The sequence below is a fragment of the Onychostruthus taczanowskii genome, unplaced genomic scaffold, assembly GCF_017590055.1.
Source record: "Onychostruthus taczanowskii isolate IOZ18803 unplaced genomic scaffold, ASM1759005v1 scaffold296, whole genome shotgun sequence".
In the NCBI taxonomy this organism is placed as follows: domain Eukaryota; kingdom Metazoa; phylum Chordata; class Aves; order Passeriformes; family Passeridae; genus Onychostruthus; species Onychostruthus taczanowskii.
In genome coordinates this window covers 59,823-84,267 of record NW_024500305.1, presented here as the reverse complement: position 1 = coordinate 84,267, position 24,445 = coordinate 59,823, and the positions used below count along the sequence as shown (strand labels likewise).

Genomic DNA, 24,445 nt, shown 5'->3' with positions numbered 1-24,445 from the left:
TTAAGTTCCACCTCCAGCCGTTGGCTCTGCCCCTTTTCTGCTTCAAGCTCCGCCTCCAGGTGTTTGCACTGCCTCCTTTCTGCCTCAAGCTCCGCCTCCAGGTATTGGCTCCGCCCCCTCAGTGCTTTCAGCTCTGCCTCCAATTCATGGACACGCCCCTTTTCTGCCTCAAGCTCCGCCCCCAGGGACCTGTGAGGGGGACTGGGGTTACTGGGAGCACTGGGAGGGGGAACTGGGATTACTGGGAGTTACTGGGGGTTACTGGGAGCACTGGGAGGAGGAACTGGGATTACTGGGAGTTACTGGGAAGTTACTGGGAGTAATGGGAGGGGGAACCGGGATTACTGGGGGTTACTGGGAAGTTACTGGGAGGTTACTGGGGGTTCTGGGAGCACTGGGAGTCTCACCTGGGGCGCAGCACAAAGTGGGAGGGGGGGATGAGCCCCTCCAGGCTGGGAGGGGGCAACTGGGAGCACTGGGGAGCACTGGGAGGGCCCGGACGGGGCTCGGCCATCGGCGACCTGTGGGGGAACAGTTCCCAGTATGGACCAGTATAGACCAGTATAGCCTGTTCTCAGTCCCAGTAACCTCCCAGTCCATCCCAGTCCCCCCTCCCCACGCCCCCAGTCCCTCCCAGTCTTTCCCAGTTCCCCCCAGTACCTTCCAGTTTCCCTCCCAGTCTCTCCCAGTTCCCCCGCGCAGTGCACGCCGGGAAGGAACCCCCACCGCCGCTTTCCCGCGCTCCCGCATCAGCCAATCAGAGGCGGCAGCTCCCGGATCCCGCCTCCCTCCCGACCAATGGGAGGGCGCATCTGGGAGAGGTGGGCGGGGCTAGGGGCGAGCGGGTCCTGGAAGGGGATATTGGGGTCCTGCAAGCGGAAATGGGCTCTTAGGAAGGGTAAATGAGGTTCTGAGGTCCTAAAGGAGGGGTTAATGCGGTCCGGGACATCCTGGAAGGGTAAATGAGGGTTTGAAAGAGTAAACCGGGATCCTGAGGGGGGACGGGGTCCTGGCAGGGTCAGTCAGGGTCCTGAGGGAGGAATGGGGTCCCAGCAGGGTCAGTCAGGGTCCTGAGGGGGGAATGGGGTCCTAGCAGGGTCAGTCAGGGTCCTGAGGGGGGAATGGGGTCCTAGCAGGGTCAGTCAGGGTCCTGAGGCGGGATTGGGGTCCTAGCAGGGTAAACCGGAGTCCTGAGGGGCCATTTTGTAATGACAGAGTCAGGGTCTCCGAAGGCCCCACGCCCATCCCCAAGGGGTCCCGCTGTCCCCAAGGATTTCCTGCTGTCCCCAAGGCGTCCTTGCTGTGCCCAAGGCGCCCCAGTCTCTCCCACCCCACACCAATCCGGGGGTTTAATTCCTTTTTTACCTTTTCCCGCTCCAGGCCCGGTCGCCCCGTTGCCATGGCGACCGCCCGCCCCGTCCCCATGGCAACGATGCTCCCGCCCCTTCTGCATCGCCATTGGCTGTTTCTCTCCGTGAACGCTGATTGGCTAAGAGCGGCAGGGGTGGGAATAGGAACCCGGAAGCGTCTTTTCCCGTTGCCATGGCGACCTGAATCGGGCGTTCCCATGGCAACAGACGTCCCGCCCGCCCTGCACTGCCATTGGCTGCTGTGCTCGGGCACGTGAGTGCTGATTGGCTGAGGCTTGAGGGGACGGCGCTAAAGGCAGAAGGGTCCCCAAGAGGGTCCCCAGTGTCCCCAAAGGGAACTTTGATGTCCCCAACCTCTGCATGACCAACGCAGGCGGGTCCCCAATGTCCCCAAGAGGGTCCCTGGTGTCCCCAAAAGGATTCCCGATGTCCCCAAGGCCACCACGACCATCCCAGGGAGTCCCCAATGTCCCCAAAAGCATCCTTGGTGTCCCCAAGGGGGCCCCCAATGTCCCCAAAGTGTCTCCAGGGGGGTCACTGATGTCCCCAGAGTATCCCCACGGAAGTCCCTGATGTCCCCAAGGCCACCATGATCATCCTGGGGGGTCCCCAAAAGGGTCCTTGGTGTCCCCAAAGTGTCCCCAAGACAGTCCCTGGTGTCCCCAAGGCCACCATGATCATCCTGGGGGGTCCCCAAAAGGGTCCTTGGTGTCCCCAAAGTGTCCCCAAGACAGTCCCTGGTGTCCCCAAGGCCACCATGGCCATCCCAGGGGGGTCCCCGATATCCCCAAGGGGTCCCCAAAGTCCCCATCGTGTCCCCAACTCCCCCATGGCCACCCCAGGGCTGTCCCTGGGGTGTCCCCAAGCCCCCCTAGCTCCTCCCCCCGCCCCAAATTTGGGATTTTTGACCCCAAAAAACCCCAAAATCCCCAAACTGCGCTGCCCAAATTCACTTTATTGGGGCCCCCCGGCGGCTCCGAGTCCGGGGGGGGCTCGGGGGGGGCTCGGGGACCCCAACATTTGGGGGGGGACCCCGGGGCTGTTTTGGGGTGGGATTTGGGGCTTTTTGTGGCCGGTTTGGGGTTTTTTGGGGGTTCCCTGCATTTTGGGGGGGTCTGCGCCCACTCCGGGTCCTGGGGGGCTCCTGGGGGGGGTCCAGGGGGGGATTTGGGACCCCAACATTGGGTTTGGGATCCCCTGGGGGACCCCGGGGCTGTTTCGGGGTTTTTTGGGGCGGGTTTGGGGTTTTTGGGGTTGGATTTGAGGGTTTTTTGGATGTCCCTGAAGTTGGGGAGTCCCGAGGGGAATTTTGGGGGGGTCCCTGACGGCTCCGGGTCCTGGGAGGCTCCTGTGGGGGCTCTGGGACCCCAATATTGGGGTTTGGACCCTCTGAGTGACTCCGCGGCCGTTTTGGGGTTTTTGGGGGTGGATTTGGGGTTTTTTTGGGTGGATTTGGGGTTTTTTGGTGGGTCCCTGAATTTGGGGTTTTTGGGGGGGGATTTTGGGGGGGTCTCCGCCCACTCCGGGTCCTGGGGGGGCTCGGGGGAGGGGTGGACCCCCCAAAATGGGGCCGGGAATGGGTTTGGGGTGGGGTGTTTTGGGTGGGATTTGGGCGTTTCTGGGGGGGATTTTTTGATTTCTGGGTGAGATTTGGGGTTTTTTGGGTGGGATTTTTTTGGTTTTGGGGTGGGTTTGGAGTATTTTGGGTGGGATTTGGGGTTTTCTGTGGGGGATTTTTTCTTTTCTGGGCAGGATCTGGGGTTTTTGGGGTGGGATCTGGGGTTTTTCGGGGGGGATTTTTCCGTTTCAGGGCGGGATTTGGGGAGTTTTGAGTGGGATTTTTCTGGTTTCGGGTGCGCTCTGGGCTATTTTGGGTGGGTTTTGGGGTGGGATTTTTTTGCTTTTGGGTGGGATTTGGGGTGTTTTGGGGGGGCTCAGGGGCGTTTTCGGGGGGCTGCCAGGGGCTCAGCAGGAACGGGGCCAGCTCCAGGCGCTGCCGCAGGACCCCCGAGAGCAGCAGCTCGGCCGAGAGCAGCGGGAGCCGCGCGGCCACGGCCGGGGGCCAGAGCCAGCGGTCCTGGGGACACGAGATCACCAGGACACGGGGCTGGGGAACCCCAAAACACAGTCAGGAACCCCAAATAACCCAGTGAGAAACCCCAAATAACCCAGAGAGGAACAGCAAAAACCCCCTCAGAAACCCCAAATAATTTGTGAGGAACCCCAAATAACCCAGTGAGAAACCCCAAATAACCCAGAGCAAAACCCCAAATAAACCAGAGAGAAACTCCAAATAACCCAGAGAAGAACAGCAAAAACCCCATCAGAAACCCCAAATAACTCGTGAGGAACCCCAAATAACCCAGAGAGGAACCCCAAATAACCCAGAGAGAAACCCCAAATAACCCAGAGGGAACCCCCAAATAACCCAGAGAGGAACCCCAAATAACCCGTGAGAAACCCTAAATAACCCAGAGAGAAACCCCAAATAACCCAGAGGGAACCCCCAAATAACCCAGAGAGGAACCCCAAATAACCCGTGAGAAACCCTAAATAACCCAGAGAGAAACCCCAAATAACCCAGAGGGAACCCCCAAATAACCCAGAGAGGAACCCCAAATAACCCGTGAGAAACCCTAAATAACCCAGAGAGAAACCCCAAATAACCCAGAGGGAACCCCCAAATAACCCAGAGAGGAACCCCAAATAACCCGTGAGAAACCCTAAATAACCCAGAGAGAAACCCCAAATAACCCAGAGGGAACCCCCAAATAACCCAGAGAGGAACCCCAAATAACCCGTGAGAAACCCTAAATAACCCAGAGAGAAACCCCAAATAACCCAGAGGGAACCCCCAAATAACCCAGAGAGGAACCCCAAATAACCCGTGAGAAACCCTAAATAACCCAGAGAGAAACCCCAAATAACCCAGAGGGGAACCCCAAATAACCCAGAGAGGAACTCCCAATAACCCAGTGAGAAACCCCAAATATCCCAGAGAGGAACAGCAAAAACCCCCTCAGAAACCCCAAATAATTTGTGAGGAACCTCAAATAACCCAAAGAAAAACCCCAAATAACCCAGAGAAAAACCCCAAATAACACAGAGGGGCACCCCAAATAACCCAGAGAGGAACTTCCAATAACCCAATGAGAAACCCCAAATATCCCAGAGAGGAACAGCAAAAACCCCCTCAGAAACCCCAAATAATTTGTGACGAACCTCAAATAACCCAAAGAAAACCCCCAAATAACCCAGAGAAAAACCCCAAATAACACAGAGGGGCACCCCAAATAACCCAGAGAGGAACCCCAAATAACCAGGAAAAAAACCCCATATAACCCAGAGAGGAACAGCAAAAACCCCCTCAGAAACCCCAAATAATTTGTGAGGAACCCCAAATAACCCAGAGAGGAACCCCAAATACCCCATCAGGAAACCCCAAATAACCCAGAGAGGAACCCCAAATAACCCAGAGTGAAACCCCAAATACCCCATCAGGAACCCCAAAAAACCCATCAGAAACCCAGAATATCCTGTGAGGAACCCAAAACCCCCAATCCCCACAATGTCCCCAATATCCCTGTGTCCCCAGTGTCCCCAATGTCCCTAACCTCCCCAACATCCCCCCAATGTCCCCACTGTCCCCTGTCCCCTCACCGCATGTTCCCGGGGCAGCTGTGGCAGGAAGGTGCCACCACAGCAGGTGACAATGTCCCGCATGTCCTCGGGGCACGGCTGGACACTGGGGGTGACGTGCACCTGGTAGCCCTGGGGACAGAGAGGACATCGGGGGACACTGAGAACATTCAGGGGTTGGGGACATTGAGGGGTTCAGGAGACTGGGGGATTGGGGACATTTGGGTGGACACTGGGGGTGACGTGCACCTGGTAGCCCTGGGGACAGAGAGGACATTCAGGGGTTGGGGACATTGAGGGGTTCAGGAGATTGGGGGATTGGGGACATTTGGGGGTTTGGGATATTGGGGGCATTGGGGACTTGGGGGATGAATGACAGGACATTGAGGACATTAGGCAGGTTGGGGAGATTGGGGTGTTGGGAACATTGGAGAAGTTGGGGACATTTGGGGACATTAATGTCATCATCACCTGCAGGAGGGGGTGCCACCGTGCCCAGGGCTGGCTCAGGGACAGGTTTAGGTGACATATGGGGACATTTGGGGACAGTATCACCTGCAGCAGGGGCCATTCCTGGGCCCAGGGACATTGGGGACATTGAGGACACTGCTGTCACTGTCACCTGCAGCTGGGGCCATTGGCGTGCCTGGGGCTATCTCAGGGATGGGTTTAGGTGACATTTGGGGACATTTGGGGACATTTGGGGACATTGTCACCTGCAGCAGGGGCCGCTCCCGGGCCCGGGCCAGCGCCGGGCGCAGGCGGAAGCCGAAGCGCCGCTCACAGGGGAGGTCCCGGGGCAGGAAGGGACCTGGGGACAGCGGGCGGCCACTGTGGGAACTCTGGGGACAATGGGGACACAGGGGTCACACACGGCCACCAGAGCCACCCCAGTGTCCCCAAGGCCACCCCCTTGTCCACAGACTCCCTTTGATTGTCCCCAAGTCCTTTCTCTTGACCCCAAGGTCACCCTCCCTTGTCACCCAAAGCTGCTCTGTCCCCAAGGTCACCCCTGGTCCCCAAGGTTCCAAGGTCCCCAAGGCCACCCCCACTGTCCCCAAGACCCCTCCCCTTGTCCCCAAATTCCCTCCCATTGTCCCGGAGTTCCCCCTGTCCCCAAGGTCACTCTACTGTCCCCAAGGTCATCCTCCCCCATCCCTAAAGTACCCAAGGCCAATCCCCCTTGTCACCATGTCCTCAGTGTCCCCCTGTCCCCAAGGCCACTCCAGCTGTCCCCAATATTCCCAAGATCCCCACTGTCCCCAAGGCCACCCAATGTCCCCAAATGCCCCCCAAAGTCTCCAGTGCCACCCCCTGTCCCCAATGCCCCCAAATCTTTCTCCTTGTCCCCAAACTCCCCTCATTGTCACCAAGTCCCCCCGATTGTCCCCAACCTCCCGCCGTTCCTGATGTCACCTGCAGCAGCCATTGGGGGGGTGACAATGGGGACACCCCTGGTGATGGCACAGAGGAACTTCGGTGTCCCTGATGTCCCCAGTGTCCCCAATACCCCTGATTGTCTCCAATCCCCAATGTCCCCGGTTCCCAATGTCCCCAACTCCCTGATTGTCCCTAATGTCCATAACATCCCCAATATCCCCGATCCCAATTGCCCCCAATGTCCACATTCCCACAACGTCCCCGCAATGTCCCCAATCCCCCAACCCCCCTGATTGTCCCCGATGTCACCTCTAGCAGCCACTGGGGGGTGACAATGGGGACACCCCTGCCCAGGGCGCACAGGAACTTCAGTGTCCGGCGGATGCCATCGGTCACCAGGTGGCTGCAGTCGTGCACTGAGGTGGCCTCGGTGCCACCCAGCGTCCCCAGGGCCACCTGCAGCGCCGGGGAGGCCACCAGGCCGGTGAACAGCACCTGGGGACAGTGGGGACATCAGTGGGGACATCCCTGAGTGTCACCAGGCCGGTGAACAGCACCTGGGGACAGTGGGGACATCAGTGGGGACATCCCTGAGTGTCACCAGGCCGGTGAACAGCACCTGGGGACAGTGGGGACATCAGTGGGGACATCCCTGAGTGTCACCAGGCCGGTGAACAGCACCTGGGGACAGTGGGGACATCAGTGGGGACATCCCTGAGTGTCACCAGGCCGGTGAACAGCACCTGGGGACAGTGGGGACATCAGTGGGGACATCCCTGAGTGTCACCAGGCCGGTGAACAGCACCTGGGGACAGTGGGGACATCAGTGGGGACATCCCTGAGTGCCACCAGGCCTGGGGACAGCACCTGGGGACAGTGGGGACATCAGTGGGGACATCCCTGAGTGCCACCAGGCCTGGGGACAGCACCCGAGGACAGTGGGGACAGGTTGGGGACAGCCCTGGGTTAGGGTTAGGGCAGGGGGGACATCTAGGGGACACTGGCTGGGGACAGCACCCGAGGACAGTGGGGACAGGTTGGGGACAGCCCTGGGTTAGGGTTAGGGCAGGTGGGACAGTTTGGGGACACTGGGACAGGTTGGGGACACATTCAGGACACTCTGGGGACATCCCTGAGGAGTTGGGGACACCTGGGCAACACTGGGACAGGTTTGGGACAGTTTGGGGACACAACAAAGCATCCCCGGGGGACTTGGGGACACACTGGGGACATCCCCAGGTGCCACCAGCCCCAGAACACCAGCTGGGGACACAGTGGGAGGGGGATGGGGGGCACTGGTCTGTACTGGGAGCACTGGGGGCCACGGGGGGGGGGGGCCTGGTCTGTACTGGGAGGTCACTGGGGTGTCCCTGGGGGAGTCACTGGTCTACACTGGTCACTATGGCTCCACACTGGTCTGTACTGATCCTTACTGGTCTATACTGGTCCATACTGGGAGCACTGGGTGGGGTCCCTGCTCCACACTGGGGTCAGGATTAGGAGTCACTTGGGGGGGTACTGGTCTGTACCAGTCTGCAATGGTCCATACTGGCCTGTACTGGTTCATACTGGTCTACAGTGGTGATACTGGTCTGCACTAGTCTATACTGGTTCATACTGGTCCACACTGGTCCACACTGGTCCATAAAGGTCCTTACCCGGATCTGTGCGGAGCCTGGCGCTGCCCGGGGGCGGAGCCTGCGCTTGGCACCCTCTGTTAGCTCCTCCTCCTCTGGGGGTGGGGCTGAATTTGAGCCCCGCCCATTTCCTTGTATGGACACTGTGGGTGTGGCCTCTTCAAGCTCTGCCACTGTTCGGCCCTGCCCCCTCTGGGGGCGTGGCTTGGGTGAGGGGCGTGGCTTGGAGCCTTGAGCATGCCCAGTCTGAGTGGGGGCGGAGTCGCGAGAGGCTCCGCCCCCTCCACTCTCAGCCAATCGCCGACTGCGCCGCACCTGGTGGGGAGGGGCTGCGGTGGAGATCCCAAAATCCAACGGGAACCCCCAAAATCCCCCAAATTCACACCAAATTCTATAGGGACCCCCCAAAATCAACCAGTATCCCCAAAAATTCACCTGAGGACCCCCCCAAACCACCCTGGGTCTCCCAAAATCCACTGGGAATCCCAAACCCCACTTGGGACCTCCCAAAATTCACGGGGTACCCCAAAAAATCCACCAGAAGCCCTCCCCTCCCAAATCCCCGTGGGGCTCCCAAAATCCCCCGGGATCCCCCAAAATTCACCTTTGGGATGGGTGGAGCTTCTGCTTCCTCCTGGGCAGGGCTTGGGGGACTCTCCACATCTGGATTTGGGGCCACCTCCTCCACATCTGGAACTTGGGGCTCGTCCAGGGCCCTTTCGGGGCTTTCCGGGCGTTCCACATCTGGGTCAGGTGGCAGGAACAGCTGGGTGGCCACATTTGGAGCCAGGCCGGGGCTCCCCGGCCCCTCCACATCTGGATTTGGGGTGTCCGCCTCTGCATCTGGAATTTCAGGGACTTTCGGGGCTGTTTGGGGTTTTTTTGAGGCTGCCTCATCTGGATTTGGGCCTGCCTCCTGCACATCTGGATCAGCATCCCCCAGCAACGTCCTGTGGCCCCTCAGTGACCCCTCCACATCTGGAATTGGGCTCTCTGTGCCCACATCTGGAATTTTGGGCAGGTTTAGGGGACTTTTGGGTGGTTTTGGGGACCCAACACCTGGATCTGAGGGTCCTTCCCCCTCCACATCTGGATCAGGGGGCAGGAATAGCTGGGTGGCCACATCCAAGTCCTCCTCCCCCTCCACATCTGGATCTAGGGTCGCTGCCGTCACAACGGGAATTTTGGGGTCATTTGAAGCCATTTTGGCTTGTTTTGGACCCAGAACATCTGGATTTAGGCCGTCCACACCTGGGTGTGGGGGCAGGAACAGCTGCGTGGCCACATCTGGATCCAGGGAGGGCAGCCCCTCTACAGCTGGAATTTTGGGGTCCTTTGGGGTAGTTTTGGGGCCTTCTGGGCTCCCAACATCTGGGGAAGGCAGGAACAGCTGGGTGGCCACATCTGGATCTGACTCCTGTTCTTCCTTCTCATCTGGATTTGGGGTGTCTTCTTCCACATCTGGAATTCTGGGAGGGTTCTGGGTCATTTTGAGTCGTTTTGGGCTCCCAGCATCTGGAGAGGGCAGGAACAGCTGGGTGGCCACATCTGGATCTGACTCCTCTTTCTCCTCCACATCTGGAATTCTGGGGTCCTTTGGGGCCATTTTGGAGCTTTCTGGGCTCCCAACATCTGGAGAAGGCAGGAATAGCTGGGTGGCCAGGTTTGGATCTGACTCCCCTTCCTCCTCCACATCTGGAATTTCTGGTGGTTTCTGGGTCATTTTGAGTCGTTCCGGGCTCCCAACATCTGGATCCGCCTCGACCTCCCCCACATCTGGATTTGGGGGCAGGAACAGCTGGGTGGCCATATCTGGATCCCACTCTTCCTCCTCTCCCGCCACATCTGGCGTTTTGGCCACATTTTTGGTCCTTTGGAACCTCCCAACGTCTGAAGTTTTGGGCACATTTTGGGTAATTTTCTGTCTTTTTGAGGGCTGAACATCTGGATCAGCCTCATCCTCCTCCACATCTGTGTCACTCTCCACCACCAAGGCTCCACATCTGGATTCAGAGCCTCCAACAGCTGGATTTGGGGTCAGCGTGGGCACATCTGGAGTTTTGAGCACATTTTGGGTAATTTTCTGTATTTTTGAGGGCCGAACATCTGGATCAGCCTCATCCTCCTCCACATCTGGGTCGCTGTCCACCAGCAGCACACTACACCCAATTTTTGTGCCTGAAACATCTGGATTTGGTGTTTTCAGCCTCATATCTGGAGTTTCAGGCACATTTGGGGCTCGTTTCACTCTTTTTAGGGATCCAACATCTGGAATTGCCGCCTCCTCCTCCACATCTGTGTCGCTGTCGTCCTGCAGTGCCCAGTGACCCCTCTGTGACCCCTTCACACCTGGATTTGGGGGCTGTGTGGGCACATCTGGAGTCTGGGGCACGTTTTGAGGACTTTCCCATCTTTTTGCAGGGGAAACATCTGGATCACTGCCCACCAGCAGTACCTGACACCCATTCTTGGCCAGTCCAACATCTGGATTTGGGGTCTGTGCCACCACATCTGGACTTGCAGGCACATTTTGGGTCATTTCAAGCTTTTTTAGGGTCTCAACATCTGGATGCACCTCCTCCTGCTCCACATCTGTGTCACTGTCCACCAGGAATGTCTGGCACCTGATTTCAGGGCCTGCAACATCTGGATTTGGGGGCTTTGCAGCCACATCTGGAGTCTCAGGGACGTTTTGGGTCGCTCTGAGCCGTTTCAGGGGCTGCACATCTGGATCCTCCTCCACATCTGTGTCACTGTCCACCAACAGCATCTGACACCTGACTGTGGGGACTGAAACATCTGGATTTTGTGTCCCCCATCGCATATCTGGAGTTTTGGGCACATTCTGGGTCCTTCTGAGCCTTTTTGGGGGCTGCACATCCAGATCCTCCTCCACATCTGTGTCACTGTCCTCCACCAGCGTCTGATGCCCAATTTTGGGCCTTTCCACAGCTGGATTTGGGGTCGCCACCTCGACATGTGGAATTCTGGGCATGTTTTGGGTCACTTTGAGCCTTTTTGGGGGCTGCACGTCTGGATTCACTTCGTCTTCCACATCTGTATCACTGTCCACCAGCAGCATCCAGGAATGGAGTTTTGTGCCTGAAACATCTGGATTTGGGGCCATTGCTGGCACATCTGGCATTTCGGGCACATTATGGGTCATCCTGAGTTGTTTTGGGGGTTGCACATCTGGATTCTCCTCCTCCCCCTCCACATCTGTGTCGCTGTCCATCAGCATTGCCCAGTGTCCAGTTTTGGGCGTGCCCACAGCTGGACTTGGGGTTTCCACCTCCACATCTGGAATTCCAGGCATGCTTTTAATCACTTTGAGCCTTTTTGGGGGCGGCACGTCTGGATCCTCTTCCACATCTGTGTCACTGTCCACCACCTGCATTCCACAAGGCAGTTTTGGGGCTGAAACATCTGGATTTGGGGCCTTTCCTGCAACATCTGGAGTTTCGGGCACATTTTGGGTAATTTTCAGTCGTTTTGGGGGCTCCACTTCTGGATCAGCCTCCTCCTCCACATCTGTGTTGCTCTCCACCAGCAGTGTGCCATGCCCATTTTTAAGCCGTAGAACATCTGGATTTGGGGCTTTCAGCCCCACATCTGGAGTTTCGGGCACACTTTGGGTCATTTCAAGCCGTTTTTGGGGCTCAGCATCTGGATTTGGCCCCTCCTCCTCCACATCTGTGTCGCTGTCCACCTGCAGTGTCCGGTGCCCATTTTTGACCCACAGCACATCTGGATTTGTGGTCTCTGCTGCCATATCTGGAGCCTCTGAAGTGTTTTGGGCCACTTTGGGCATTTTCAGGTCCCCAACATTTTGATCTGGCCGCTCCCCAATCACATCTGGGGCATTTCGGGGGCAGGGAAGGCGTTTTTGGGGGCCCTCAACATCTGGGGGCACAGCTGGATCCTCCAGGGCACTGCAAAGGGGGGTTGGGGGAGCTCAGGATCTTCCAAGGATCCCACAAATAACCCAAAGAGCCCCAAAACCTCTTTGGGAACTCCACAAACTGCCCCCAAACCCTCCGAATTGCCCCAAGGACACCCAACCCCCACCTGGGAACCCCAAAAACAGCCCCAAACTGTTCCAGAGACACACCCCACCCCCCCAGAACTCCCATTCCGCCAAAAAATCCCCCCAAACTGCCTCAGGACCATCCCAAACACCCCCAAATTCTCCAAGGAACCCCCCCAAAAAGCACCCAGAGACCCTCAAGCTGCCCCCAAAGGACCCAAACCACCCCAGAGGCCCCAGACCCCCTGCCTGGGACCTCCCAAACTGCCCCAAAAAGACTCAAAGCAAACCCAGGGACTCCCGAAATGTCCCAGGGACCCCACCCAAAACTCCCCAAGCTGCACCCAAATGACCCAATATCCCACAAGGATCCCCCAAAACTGCAGCCCCAAAGCCCTGAAATCCCCCCAGGGACCTCCAAGCCTTCCTCAAGAAGCCCAAATTCCCTCACAGAACCCCCAGCATCCCTCAGGGAGCCCAAATTCCCTCATGGAATCCCCAACTCCCCTCATGGAACCCCAAATTCTCTCACAGAACCACCAACCCCTGTCACAGACCCCAAATTTTCCTCAGGATACCCAAACGTCTCTCAGGAACCCCAAATTCCCACACAGAAACCCAAACTCCCATCAGGGGGGCCCCAAACTCCTCTCAGGACCCTTCAACACCCTCAGAAAGCCCAAACTTCCATCACGGAAGCCCCAATTCCCCTCATGGACCCCAAACCTCCCTCAGACACACCCAACCTCCCTCAGGGACCCCCAAATTCCCTCACCAAGTCCCAACTCCCCTCAGGAACATCCAAATTTCTCTGCGGAACGCCAAATTGCAAAACCAAGCCCCCAAACTTCCCTCAGAGACCCCAAACTTTCCTCAGGAACCTCCAACCCCCGTCACAGACCTCCCACAATCTCCCTCAGGGAGTCCCCAAAACTGACCCCGAGGCCCCAGTCCTCACCAAGCACCGCTCCAACCCCCGCTGTCACCTCCAAATCCCTCCAGGAGATTCCAGAACCCCCTCGGACCTCAAATCCCCCAAAATTCCCTCAGGGACCCCAAAAGCGGCCCCGGCTTCCCCCCCGCTCACCCCTCCCGCGCCATCACCGCCGGGCCGTGCCCCTCGCGCTCCCATTGGCCGCTCTCTCCGCGCGCCAACGCCCATCTGCACTTCCCATTGGCTGTGGTGCCTGTCGATCATCGCCAGACCACAGAGACGGGGCGGTATGGTCCTCCGAGAGCACCGGAGCGTCGGTGGGAGGGGCTAAAGAGAGGTTTAAACCAATTGAAGTGCAGAAATCTGTATTGACAACAAGGTTAACCAATAGAAGCATGGAAAGCGGGCGGTGCCGACCAATGGGAGCCCCGGCTTTGTCCTATATGAGCGCGCGCGGGGTCGCGGCTGCCGCCATTTTCACTGCCGTCGCGCTCGCGCCGTATCTCCGCTTTTAAAGGGGCCGCGCCGCCTCTTTACGTTTTTTTATTCGGTTTTCCAAGCGCCTCCGCGCCGTCCGGGTGGGTCCGAGCCCCCCCGCCAGACTCTGCCGCCGCCATGAGGGAGATCGTCCACATCCAGGCGGGCCAATGCGGCAACCAGATCGGCGCCAAGGTGAGCGCAGTGGGCCCCGCCTCCATGCCCCGCCGCGGCGGCGTTGCCTCTTTAAGAGCCCCCCCATCCCCCGTGCTCCAAGACAAAGGGTGACCCAAACCAGGGCGATTTTACCCCAAAATCGGCTTTTTCCCCCCACAAAAGCGTCCGTGAGGGAAGGGGGCGGTGCTGAATGGGGTGGGCTTGGGGTGGAAATGGGGAGAATATGTCGCTGAATGAGCATTTTCGGTGGCCGAACGCGCACCCCCCCCACACGCGGCCGCAAAATGGCGGCTGAGGGCGGCGGCCCCGAACCGCGGCGAATTCGCCTCCAAAATCGCCTTTCTTGTGGTGTTTAAAGAAAAATACTGCTATTTTATCTAATTTGAGTGACTGTTTCAAGGATTTGGCCGCGAATGGTGCTTTTTGCCCGTAATCGAGGGGGTCTGGCTGAGGATGGGCGGGGAAGGCGCCAAAATGGCGGCGAGGAGCCCCGAAATTAAAGGATTTAACCCCAGAATTAAGTTCTTCACAACAATATATTTATAATTAAATTTAAAACCTGATTTGCTTCGTTTTTAAAACACCATATTTTAAATGCTGCTTTTTCAGATTAAGGTCGGCTGTTTTCACCCCATAACTGGGTATTTTCGCCCCTAAAATCGGCTATTTTCACGCAAAACCGTCCAATTTTACCTCAAAAATGTGGATTTTGTGCACCAAAATAGATTTTTGACCCCCAAACGGGGCGTGACGCTCGGAGGGGTCAGACCCAAAAATGAGAGGATTTAACACATTAAAAAATCCGCTTAATGTCCACAATAAAGATTTTCATTCTCTAAATAAGAGGCGTGTTCCCATTTTTGTTCCAAAATTTGGATTTTTTTAATTCCGTAAAATAAAGATTTTTAAGCTTCCTTTAAACTGCAGGATTTTATGACCCAAACTGCTTCTTATTCCTTAAATGTGCATTTGGGGTCTTTAAATTGCAATATTCATCTCCAAAATCGCTGGTTTTCTTACTTTGAATCAGCTTTATTTCTATGAAATGCTCATTTTACCCGTAAAAATGGATTATTTTATTTTCAAAAAATTAAAATTTAGTTTTCAAAATGTTCATATTTTGTATTTAAGTGATTTTTTTTTCATTAATGTAGGGTTTTTTGCTGCCAAAGTGCAGCTTTTTGGCCCGAAAACCTGTTTTTTTTTTTTTACAGCCCCAAAATGGAGCTTCGGAGCTCCAGCTCAGCATCTTTGTTTCGTAAAACAGCATTTTGGTACAAAATCAAGATTTCTATCCCCAAAACGTGGAGTTCTGAGCAGAAAAAGGGCTGGGTTTATTTTCCCGAAGTAGAATTTGGGGTTAAAATCGGGATTTTCTGCAGCTTGGAGGGAGTTCCCAGCCCCAAAATGGAGGTTTCCAGCCCCAAAATGGAGGGTCGGGGGAAGAATCGCAGCTTTGTGCTCTCAAATTCGCTTTTTTTCTTATTTCAAAATCATCGCTTTTTCTCCAAAATTAACGTTATATTTTTTGTTTCTTAATTTATTTTTTTTTAGTACGAATTGGTGGTTTTTACCCAAAAAAGCGTTTTTTTAGGCCTCGGAATTTGCAGTTCTTCACAATGGAATATCACCTGTGCTGCTGTAAAAATCGGCTTTTTTTCCCCTGAATGTTAACTTACCCACAAAACGGCCTCCTTTAACCCCGTATTTCTTTTTTTTGTCTTTTTCAAATGTAACTTTTCGTCGCAAAATCGCCCTTTTTAGCCCCAACCCCCCCTCTCTTTGTGTCTCCAGACCGCATTTCCTGCCCCCGAAATGTGCATTTCCATTTCCTGCCCCACATCGAAATCTTTGTTCTCCAGAACGCCTCAAGTTGGAGTTTTTAACCTTAAAAAGCTTTTTTTGTTTTTTTGGGGTTTTTTTTGCCTTTTTTTTTTTCCAGTTTTGGGAAGGAGGTTTTGAACCGAAATTGTGATTTTGAGGCCCAAAAAAGGATTTTTACCATACAGAAAATATTGGTATTTAACAGGTCAAATTTACTCTCAAAAATGGTGTTTTAGCCCAAAATTCTTAAGTTTTACCCTTAAATATTCTTGTTCCCTTATAATCCATATTCCTGTCACTACTCCATTTCTACACCAAACTCACATTTTTTCGTGAAAAATGGTGTTTTAGCCCAAAATTCTTAAGTTTTACCCTTAAATATTCTTGTTCCCTTATAATCCATATTCCTGTCACTAAACTCTCCATTTCTACACCAATCTCACATTTTTTCGTGGAAAAGTTGTAAATTTTAACCCTGTGTTTCCCAAGGCTTCAAAATGCAGAATTTTTTTTCCCCAAAAAATGCTGATTATTCAAGTTTGATTTTTATAAACTCATTTTTTTTCCTCATTTGCCCAAAATCTCAATTTTTACCTCAAATTAACTTTTTTTGGAGCCATTTATTTTCTACATTCCCTGAAACTGCACTTTTCTAACCCATTTGTCCCATCAGCCCCAAAAATCCCTATTTTTTAACCCATTTTTGCTCACAACCCCCTAAAACACTGGATTTTAACCAATTCCTTTCCTCGGCCCCAAAATGAACATTTTAAGCCCATTTTTCTACTATTTTTTTTACTTGACATGTCCCGCCAGCCCCTCGGCCCATTTTATCCCAAACCCCCCACATCTGTGGAATCTCATCTTCAAATACAAAAGTTGGAGCCCCCTGAGTCGAATTTGCATATAAAAATCCTGATTTTGGGTGATAAAAAAGCCGTTTTGGGGTGCCAAAAGCCGATTTTGGAGCGGTTGGTTTGAATTTTAACGAGTTGCCGCCATTTTCCCGCGTTCCCGCCCTTTTTGGGGAGCGGGACCGCGCTGCCCTGGCCACGCCCCTCCCTCACAAAGCTCCGCCCACTTCCCTTCCCCACACCTCCAAACCACAAAAAAAGTCCTAAAAATCACCTTTTTTACCCCAAAAAGGGTAATGGAGTGGCTGTGGGTTCTGGTTTTTAATCCCATTTTCCCCCTCACTTCCAAAATTGACATTTTTAACCCTTTTTTTTTCCTCAGACCCAAAATTCTGGGTTTTTAAATACATTTTTCCCTCATAAGCACCAAACCACCATTTTTATTTCAAGTCGCCATTTTTTATCTTCTTTTGAATTAACAATCTCAAAATTAATGGTTTTTTTTAACCCAAATTAATATTTTAATCACGTTTTTTTTTCCCACCGTCCCCAAATCCCCATTTTTTGTACATTTTTCATCTTTAACCCCAAAATTGCCTTTTTTCACCTCATTTTCCAAGGGTAATGGAGTGGCTGTGGGTTGCAGCCACATCCTTTTAGGACCTTATCACACTCTAAATTTATTTTTCAAGTCGCCAAAATCCCCATTTTTCAACCCAAAACAGGCCCTGTCTGTGGGGGAGGTCTTGTGGACTCGGCCTGTCATTTGGCCATGCCCCCAAATTTCTTCAAATCCCCAAATTCTTCCGTTTTTCCCCAAAAATGCTGCCTAGGGGAGGTGGGTGTGATCGGATTTACATCTCATTATTCTTATAAGGTACCAGAAGCCCCTTTCTTGTCCCCAAAATAAATAACAGGTGTCGCAAAGTGGGGGTGGCCTGCCTCCCCAGTCCCTCCACAATGCCTCCAATTTCCTTTTAAATCCCAAATTTTTTTTTCCTTTTAACTCTGGGTTTTTTTGTGATTCTTAAGTGCCATGTCCTGCCTTAAAATCCCAGTTTCTTACCCTAAAATACATGAATTAGATCTTCATTTTCTCCCACAAAATGGGGTCCCAGGTGTATCAAAGTGGGTGTGGCCCATCTGCCCCCACCTATCCTTTAGCTTCATCTCCTTTAACCCCAGTCACAGCCCCAACCTCTATTCACTACCCAAAAATCTCAGGTTTTAACCCCCAAATCCCCTTCCCCCCACCCCCCAACCCTTTTTTTTCCCCCAAAATTGAGTCTTCCTTGGGCATGGCCCAGCTGACCCCACCCCTTTTAACCCCACACTCCCAAACCACCATTTCCTGCTCAGATATTCCCATTTCTCCCCCTAAAATCCCAATTTTTTCTCCAAATCCTCATTTTTCCCCCAGCTGAGGTCTCATTTGTCACAAAGTGGGTGTGGCCAAGCTGATCCCACTCCTCCACAAGCCCTGCCCCTTTTACCCCTGATCACACCCCCAACCCCCCTTTTCCCCCCTAAAATCCCCATTTTTCTTCCTAAAACCTTGGGGTTTTTTCCCCAAATCCTCAGGTTTTGCCCCAAACCCACTCGTGGGCTATCCCTGAGCTGTCCCCTTGTCCCCACAGTTCTGGGAGGTGATCAGTGACGAGCACGGCATCGACCCCACAGGCACTTACCACGGGGACAGCGACCTGCAGCTGGACCGCATCAGCGTCTACTACAATGAGGCCACAGGTGGGGACAGCTGGTGGCACTTGGGGACAGCTGCCACACCCCCCAGGACTCCTCTGCCCTTCCCCCTCTCATTGTGTCACTCGTTAGTGCTGGGTGGCACTTGGTGGCATTTGTCATCTCCCCAGTGTCACATGTCCCGCTGTCATCCCCCCTAGTGTCACCTTCCTTTGTCACTTTCCTCTGCTGTCACTTTGTTGCTTCCAGTGCCACCTCCTCACCCCCACCTTGTCATTCCTTAATTTGTCACCCTCCTCATACTCCCCACTGTCACCCTGTCCCCAGTGTCACCCCCCCAATGTCACTTTCCTTTATGTTATCACTTTGTCATCCCTGTGTCACTGTGTCCCCATGGTTCCCCCTCAGTGTCACCTTTGTCCTGCTGTCACCTCCCAGTGTCACTTTGTCCTTGTCCATGCCCTGTGCCACCTCATCTCCTGGGTCCCTGAGTGCCACTCCTTTCTTTGTCACACCAATGGGATCACCTTGTTCTGTCACCTCCCAGTGTCACCCCCAGTCTTGTCACACCTCAATGTCACTTGTCCACTGTCACCTCACAGTGTTACCTTGTCCCCTGTCACCTTCAATCCTGGGGATCCCCTGATGTCACCTGTCCATTGCCATTTCCTGTATCATGCTGTGACTCCCCTGGTGTCGCTGCATCCTGTCCCTTCCCAGTGTCACCCTGTTCTCTGTGACCAACATTTTGTCTCCAGTGTACCTCCAGTGTCACCTGTCCATTGTCACCCCTCCGTGTCCTCTGTGACCCCTCACCCTGTCCCCAATGTCCCCGCCTACCCCATGTCACCTCTCCATTGTCACCTTGTCCCTGATATCCCTGCAGTGTTGACTGTCCTTTGTCAGCCCTCTGTGTCACCTGTCCCCTGTGTCCCCTCCGCAGTGTTTCCTGTCCACTGTCATTTGTCTCCTCCCTGTCCCTGTGTCCCATTCTAGATTGCTCTGGGGAAGTTTTTGGGGTGGCTTTAGGGAATTTGGGGTGAATTTGAGACTTTAGGGGTTATTTTGGGGTTGGTTTGAGATGATTTTGGGATAATTTTGAGAGGCTTTGGAATGATTTTGGGGGTTAATTTGGGAGGTTTTAGGGTGATTTTGGGTGGTTTAGGTTATTTGGACTGGTTTTGGGGGGGTGAGTTTGGGGGTTTGGAAGTGCTTTAGGGTTGAGTTTTGGGGAGGTCTGGATTGGATTTTGGTCATTTTGGGGCGTTCTGGGGCAATTTTGGGTGCTTCAGAGTGATTTTTAGTATTTTAGGGTTGGTCAGAAGTGGGATTGAGGTGATTTTAGATGGTTTGGGAATTATTTTAAACATTTTTGGAGTAATTTGGGAGGTTTTGCAATTCATTTTGGGTAGATCTGCAACCATTTTTGGGGTGAATTTGGGTGATTTGGGGTAATTTTGGGATGGTTTGGGGGTGATTGTGGATGTTTTGAGGGTGAATTCAGGTGGATTTGGGGTGGTTTTGAGGTGATTCCAGATATTTATGTGGTAATTCTGGGTGGTTTGGGGATGATTTTGGCTCCTTTTGGGGTTGATTTTTGTTGTTACTCCAGATGTTTTGAGACATTTCTTGTTGCTATCAGGGTGATTTTGGGTGTTTTGGTGTCAGAGTGGCTTGGGATATTTTGGGAGCAATTTTTGGTATTTCTGGGTTAACTGAGCATTTTGGGGGTAATTAGGGATGGGTTTGGGGTAATTCCAGGTGGGTTTGAGGTGAATTTGATGGTTTTGAGATAATTCTGGGTGTTTTGGGGTAATTCTAGGTTGGTTTGGGTTGCCTTTGGGGTATTTCCTGGTGGCTTTGGGGTAACTTTGGGAGGTTTTGGGGTGCTTTTTAAGGATTGTTTTGGGCTGTTTCCAGGTGTTTTCTTGTAATTCCAGCTGTTTATTGGGTGGTAACTTTGGGAGGTTTTGGGGTGCTTTTTAAGTAGTACTGGATTGTTTTGGGCTATTTCCAGGTGTTTTCTTGTAATTCAGGTGTTTATTTGGTAATTTGGGTGTATTTAGGTTGATTCTGGGTGGTTTGGGGTTAATTCTGGGTGATTTTGGGTTCAATTCCCTGGGTTTTGGTGACGTTTTTGTTGTCCCCAGGGGGCAAATATGTGCCCAGGGCCATCCTGGTGGATCTGGAACCTGGCACGATGGACTCTGTGCGCTCCGGCCCCTTCGGGCAGATCTTCAGGCCTGACAACTTTGTGTTTGGTGAGTGACACACCTGGGACACCTGGGATATACCTGGGGACATTGGGGGCACATCTGGGACACCTTGGGCATGGCTGGGGAAATTGGGACATACTTGGGGATACCTGGGACACCTGGGGACATCTTGGGCATGCTTGGGGACATCTGGGACACCTGGGGGCACATCTGGGGATATCTTGGGCCTGCCTGGGGACATCTGGGACACACCTGAGAACATTTGGAGATTCCTGGCGACATTGGGACACACCTGGGGAGATCCTGAGGGACACCTGGGGATGCTCAAGATATCTGGGGACTCTTGGCACATAGCAAGGACAGCTGTGAACAGCTGGGACACACCTGGGGACATTTTGGGACATGACTGGGGACACCTGATGGTTCCTGAGGGCATCCTGGGGACACCTGGGGGTTGCTGAGGGACATTAGGGATACCTCTGGGTATTTGGGGAACACCTGGGTACACTTGGGGACTCTTGAGGGACATCAGGTTCGCTTCAAGGCACACTTGGGGACACGCAGCAATATTTGGGGCAGCTGGGGACATGTGGGAACACACCTGGGACAGCGGGGGGTGGCCTCAAGGGATGGTATGGCCCCAAAGGGGAGATGAAGTTCCCCAGGTGTCCCAAGGGTGGGAGTGAAGGTCCCAAGGGTGGCATGAAGGTCCCCAAGTATCCCACCAAGGTGGATTCACAGGTCCTCAGGTGTCGCCAGGGGTAATACAAAGGTCTCCAAAGTGAGGTAAAGGTCCCCAAGTGTCCCCCCAAGGTGGGTTTGAAGATCCTTAAGGGTTCTCAAGGGTAGAGTTACGGTCCCAAAGAGGGGGTTCAGGATCCCAGCTTGTCCCCAAGGTGGAGTTTTAGGTCCCTGAGGATTCCCAAGCTGGGGTTGAACCTCCCCGAAGGGTGGGATGGAAGGTCCCCAGGTGCCCCCAGTGTGGGTTTGGAGGTCCCTGAGGTCCCCACAGGTGGGGTCAAGGTCCCTTAAGGGTGATGTGAAGGTCCCCGAAGAGGGGACAGAAGTGCTTGAGGTCCCCAAGAGTGGGAGGAAGGTCCCAAAGGTGGTGAAGAGTTGCCCAAGGTCCTCAAAAATGGTTTGAGGGTCCCCAAAGTCTTTAGCATTAACCTGAAGATCTTCAAAGGTGATTGAAGGTTCTTCAAGGTTCCCAAAGGTGTTTTGAGGGTCCCTAAAGTCACCTCAAAGACCCCAACCCAACTCTTCCTCATCTGCACCTGGCCAAGGGTCACCACAGGGGGGGGCTGAGCTGGGGGGGGGGGGGGGGGGGTGTCCAAGCCCCGGGGGCCGCGGGGGGGGGGGGGGGGGGGGGGGGGGGGGGGGGTCAAGGGTCCTCAGAGGTGTCTCAAAGGTCCCCAAAGATGGTTTGAAGGTCCCTAAAGTGGCTTGAACATTTTCAAGGTGGAAATGGAGGTGCTCATCATCAAAGATGATTCAAGGGTCTTCAAGGTCATTAAGGTTGGGTTGAGGGTCCCCAAAGATGGTTTGAAGCATCCTAAGGTCCCCAAAGGTACTCCAAGGGTTTCCAGGTTTGAGGGTCCCAAAGATTATCAAGGCTGGTTCAGAGTTCCTCAAAGGAGATTTTGAGGCTCCCCAAGCTAGTTTTGAGGTTCTTGAAGTCCCTAAAGACGGTTTAAAGGTCTCCAGAGTTGGTGTAAATGTTCTCGAAAGTGGTTTGAAGGTTCCCAAAGGTGCTTTGAAGGTTTACAGAGGTGGTTTGAAGACCCAACCCAACCTTTCCATCCCTTTTCCAGGCCAAAGCGGTGCCGGCAACAACTGGGCCAAGGGTCACTACACGGAGGGCGCCGAGCTGGTGGACTCGGTGCTGGACGTGGTGCGCAAGGAGGCCGAGAGCTGCGACTGCCTGCAGGGCTTCCAGCTGACCCATTCCCTGGGCGGCGGCACCGGCTCGGGCATGGGCACGCTGCTGATCTCCAAGATCCGCGAGGAGTACCCCGACCGCATCATGAACACCTTCAGCGTGGTGCCGTCCCCCAAGGTGTCGGACACGGTGGTGGAGCCCTACAACGCCACGCTGTCCGTGCACCAGCTGGTGGAGAACACGGACGAGACCTACTGCATCGACAACGAGGCGCTCTACGACATCTGCTTCCGCACCCTCAAGCTGACCACGCCCACCTACGGCGACCTCAACCACCTGGTGTCGGCCACCATGAGCGGCGTCACCACCTGCCTGCGCTTCCCCGGCCAGCTCAACGCCGACCTGCGCAAGCTGGCCGTCAACATGGTGCCCTTCCCGCGGCTGCACTTCTTCATGCCCGGCTTCGCGCCGCTGACCTCGCGGGGCAGCCAGCAGTACCGCGCCCTCACCGTGCCCGAGCTCACCCAGCAGGTCTTCGACGCCAAGAACATGATGGCCGCCTGCGACCCGCGGCACGGTCGCTACCTGACGGTGGCCGCCGTCTTCCGCGGGCGCATGTCCATGAAGGAGGTGGACGAGCAGATGCTGAACGTGCAGAACAAGAACAGCTCCTACTTTGTGGAGTGGATCCCCAACAACGTGAAGACGGCCGTGTGCGACATCCCGCCGCGCGGCCTCAAGATGGCCGTCACCTTCATCGGCAACAGCACGGCCATCCAGGAGCTCTTCAAGAGGATCTCGGAGCAGTTCACGGCCATGTTCCGGCGCAAGGCCTTCCTGCACTGGTACACGGGCGAGGGCATGGACGAGATGGAGTTCACCGAGGCTGAGAGCAACATGAATGACCTCGTGTCCGAGTACCAGCAGTACCAGGACGCCACGGCCGAGGAGGAGGAGGATTTCGGCGAGGAGGCTGAAGAGGAGGCCTGAGGGGTTTCTCCAGAGGTCCTGATCCTCGGCAGTGTTGCTCCTCCCCTTCCCGGTGTGTTGTCCCAGAGAGGCGTCAACCGGTGGGCGGCGCCTTCGGTGTCATCATCATTGTCCTGCATCATCATCAGTGTTGGCCTTGGTCATCGGCGGCGGCAGCGGAGTCCCCACCCGACCTTCAGCGTTGTCCTGACGGTCTTCAACCTTCATCATCGTCATCCTGGAAGAGTCCCCAGCCTTCAGCATTGTCCTCACGGTCCCCAGGCTTCACCATCAATGAAGAGTCCCTAATCTTCATCATTGTCATCCTTGAAGAGTCTCCAATCTTGATCATGGTCAGAGCTCCTAACTTCTGTTCTCATCTTTAAAGAGTTCCCAATTTTCATCAGCACTGAAGAGTTCCCAACCTTCATCATCATCTTTGAAGAGTCCCCAGCCTTCAGCATTGTCCTCACAGTCCCCAGCCTTCCCCTGAATCATGGTCATTCTTGAAGAGTCTCCAGTCTTCGTCATCATTGAAGAGTTTCCAATCCTGGTCATGGTCAGAGCTTCCAACTTCCATCATTGTTGAAGGATCCCCAAAGGTTCATCATTGTCAAGAAGTCCCCAGCCTTCATCATCCTTGAAGAGTCCCCAACCTACATCCTCGAAGAGTCCCCAGAGTTCATCGTGGTCCTTGCAGAGTCTTCGATCTTCATCATCCTCAGCCCTTGGTCTTCATTGGGGCTGGTCAGTTGGCCTTGACCTTCATCATAATCATCTTCATCATGGAAGAGCCTCCCAACAAGAGTTTTTGACCTTCACTGTCATCATGGAAGAATTGTGGACCTTCATTATCATCGTGGAAGATTCCTTGACCTTCATCAGGGTTGGTCACTTGGCCTTGACCACCATCATCCTCATCATGGAAGAGCCTCCAAGAGCTCTTGACCTTCAGCCTCATCCTGGAAGAGTTGCTGACCTTCATCATCATCATCACCTCTGCCCCTCCCCCGCTGCCACCACGGCCTCCTGTCCCCTCCCCAGCTCCACTCTGGCACCGTTTCCTCCCTTTTTTTTGTCATTTTTCCCAATTCTTTCTTTTTTTCCCTCCTACTTTTTGTCATTTTTCATATTTTTTGTCATTTTCCCCCCTTTTTGATAAATTTTTCCTCCTTTTTTCCCTCATTTCAGTCTCTCATCATTTTTCATCATTTTCCCTCATTTTTGGTCAGTTTCTCCATTTTTGGTCTTTCCATTTTTCCAATTTTTGCTCTTTTTTCCCCTGTTTTTGCTCACTCTCAGCCCAGTTCCATTCCTTTTTCCCAACTTCTGGGTCCTTTCTCCCAGTTTTTGGTTGA

The 24,445-nt window shown here is 54.0% G+C and overlaps 2 protein-coding genes across 4 annotated transcripts; one reads left to right on the top strand and one right to left on the bottom strand.

Moving 5' to 3' along the window:
* MDC1 (mediator of DNA damage checkpoint 1) lies at nt 1–13,179 on the bottom strand. Of its 3 annotated transcripts, XM_041408241.1 has the most exons (9): nt 13,141–13,179; nt 8,631–11,958; nt 8,048–8,341; nt 6,699–6,884; nt 5,726–5,851; nt 5,031–5,141; nt 1,366–1,489; nt 408–521; nt 1–189 (listed from the first exon to the last, which is right to left on the bottom strand). In XM_041408241.1, the coding sequence occupies exons 1-9, from the start codon at nt 13,152–13,154 to the stop codon at nt 128–130; spliced, it is 4,359 nt and encodes a 1,452-aa protein (XP_041264175.1). In that variant the 5' UTR covers nt 13,155–13,179; the 3' UTR covers nt 1–127. The 3 variants fall into 3 exon arrangements, with proteins under 3 accessions (XP_041264175.1, XP_041264177.1, XP_041264178.1); XM_041408243.1 differs by lacking the exon at nt 1,366–1,489 and having other exon boundaries at nt 35–189; XM_041408244.1 differs by lacking the exons at nt 1–189; nt 408–521; nt 1,366–1,489; ... (1 more) ...; nt 5,726–5,851; nt 6,699–6,884 and adding an exon at nt 6,901–7,194.
* A 271-nt stretch (nt 13,180–13,450) lies between these two features.
* TUBB (tubulin beta class I) lies at nt 13,451–24,233 on the top strand. Its single transcript, XM_041408245.1, has 4 exons — nt 13,451–13,659; nt 17,957–18,065; nt 20,171–20,281; nt 22,051–24,233. The coding sequence occupies exons 1-4, from the start codon at nt 13,603–13,605 to the stop codon at nt 23,106–23,108; spliced, it is 1,335 nt and encodes a 444-aa protein (XP_041264179.1). The 5' UTR covers nt 13,451–13,602; the 3' UTR covers nt 23,109–24,233.
* The last annotated feature ends 212 nt before the right edge of the window (nt 24,234–24,445 follow it).